General features: G+C 48.8%; 1 protein-coding gene across 1 annotated transcript; it reads left to right on the plus strand.

The window, feature by feature from the left end:
• Nucleotides 1–1,002: 1,002 nt before the first annotated feature.
• LOTGIDRAFT_78529 (hypothetical protein) lies at nucleotides 1,003–1,158 on the plus strand (the record flags this gene model as incomplete). The annotated part of the gene is made up of 1 exon (XM_009064609.1): nucleotides 1,003–1,158. A coding segment is annotated over one exon (156 nt), but the record flags the coding sequence as incomplete, so codon positions are not given.
• Between the last annotated feature and the right edge of the window lie 992 nt (nucleotides 1,159–2,150).

Consider the following 2,150-nt stretch of genomic DNA (forward strand, 5'->3'; position numbering starts at 1 on the left):
CACCCATCCAAGTACTAACCGAGCCCGACGTTGCTTAACTTCAGTGATCGGACGAGAACTGGTGCTTTCAACGTGGTATGGCCGTAGACATTATATAGGAATTTTTTTAGCGGGTCTTTCTCGCAAATCAAGGGGAAATACCAGCAAAAAGGAGTCTACAGCACTCGGTGTTCCCAGGCGGTCACCCATCCAAGTACTAACCAGTGATCGGACGAGAACTGGTGCTTTCAACGTGGTATGGCCGTAGACATTATATAGGAATTTTTCTGACGGGTCTTTCTCGCAAATCAAGGGGAAATACCAGCAAAAAGGTGTCTACAGCACTCGGTGTTCCCAGGCGGTCACCCATCCAAGTACTAACCGAGCCCGACGTTGCTTACTTTCAGTGATCGGACGAGAACTGGTGCTTTCAACGTGGTATGGCCGTATACATTATATAGGAATTTTTCTGACGGGTCTTTCTCGCAAATCAAGGGGAAATACCAGCAAAAAGGAGTCTACAGCACTCGGTGTTCCCAGGCGGTCACCCATCCAAGTACTAACCGAGCCCGACGTTGCTTAACTTCAGTGATCGGACGAGAACTGGTGCTTTCAACGTGGTATGGCCGTAGACATTATATAGGAATTTTTCTGGCGGGTCTTTCTCGCAAATCAAGGGGAAATACCAGCAAAAAGGAGTCTACAGCACTCGGTGTTCCCAGGCGGTCACCCATCCAAGTACTAACCGAGCCCGACGTTGCTTAACTTCAGTGATCGGACGAGAACTGGTGCTTTCAACGTGGTATGGCCGTAGACATTATATAGGAATTTTTCTGGCGGGTCTTTCTCGCAAATCAAGGGGAAATACCAGCAAAAAGGAGTCTACAGCACTCGGTGTTCCCAGGCGGTCACCCATCCAAGTACTAACCGAGCCCCACGTTGCTTAACTTCAGTGATCGGACGAGAACTGGTGCTTTCAACGTGGTATGGCCGTAGACATTATATAGGAATTTTTCTGGTGGGTCTTACTCGCAAATCAAGGGGAAATACCAGCAAAAAGGAGTCTACAGCACTCGGTGTTCCCAGGCGGTCACCCATCCAAGTACTAACCGAGCCCGACGTTGCTTAACTTCAGTGATCGGACGAGAACTGGTGCTTTCAACGTGGTATGGCCGTAGACATTATATAGGAATTTTTCTGGCGGGTCTTTCTCGCAAATCAAGGGGAAATACCAGCAAAAAGGAGTCTACAGCACTCGGTGTTCCCAGGCGGTCACCCATCCAAGTACTAACCGAGCCCGACGTTGCTTAACTTCAGTGATCGGACGAGAACTGGTGCTTTCAACGTGGTATGGCCGTAGACATTATATAGGAATTTTTCTGGCGGGTCTTTCTCGCAAATCAAGGGGAAATACCAGCAAAAAGGAGTCTACAGCACTCGGTGTTCCCAGGCGGTCACCCATCCAAGTACTAACCAGTGATCGGACGAGAACTGGTGCTTTCAACGTGGTATGGCCGTAGACATTATATAGGAATTTTTCTGACGGGTCTTTCTCGCAAATCAAGGGGAAATACCAGCAAAAAGGTGTCTACAGCACTCGGTGTTCCCAGGCGGTCACCCATCCAAGTACTAACCGAGCCCGACGTTGCTTACTTTCAGTGATCGGACGAGAACTGGTGCTTTCAACGTGGTATGGCCGTATACATTATATAGGAATTTTTCTGACGGGTCTTTCTCGCAAATCAAGGGGAAATACCAGCAAAAAGGAGTCTACAGCACTCGGTGTTCCCAGGCGGTCACCCATCCAAGTACTAACCGAGCCCGACGTTGCTTAACTTCAGTGATCGGACGAGAACTGGTGCTTTCAACGTGGTATGGCCGTAGACATTATATAGGAATTTTTCTGGCGGGTCTTTCTCGCAAATCAAGGGGAAATACCAGCAAAAAGGAGTCTACAGCACTCGGTGTTCCCAGGCGGTCACCCATCCAAGTACTAACCGAGCCCGACGTTGCTTAACTTCAGTGATCGGACGAGAACTGGTGCTTTCAACGTGGTATGGCCGAAGACATTATATAGGAATTTTTCTGACGGGTCTTTCTCGCAAATCAAGAGGAAATACCAGCAAAAAGGAGTCTATACCACTCGGTGTTCACAGGCGGTCACCCATCCA

This window comes from Lottia gigantea (genome assembly GCF_000327385.1).
Source record: "Lottia gigantea unplaced genomic scaffold LOTGIsca_64, whole genome shotgun sequence".
Taxonomy (NCBI): domain Eukaryota; kingdom Metazoa; phylum Mollusca; class Gastropoda; family Lottiidae; genus Lottia; species Lottia gigantea.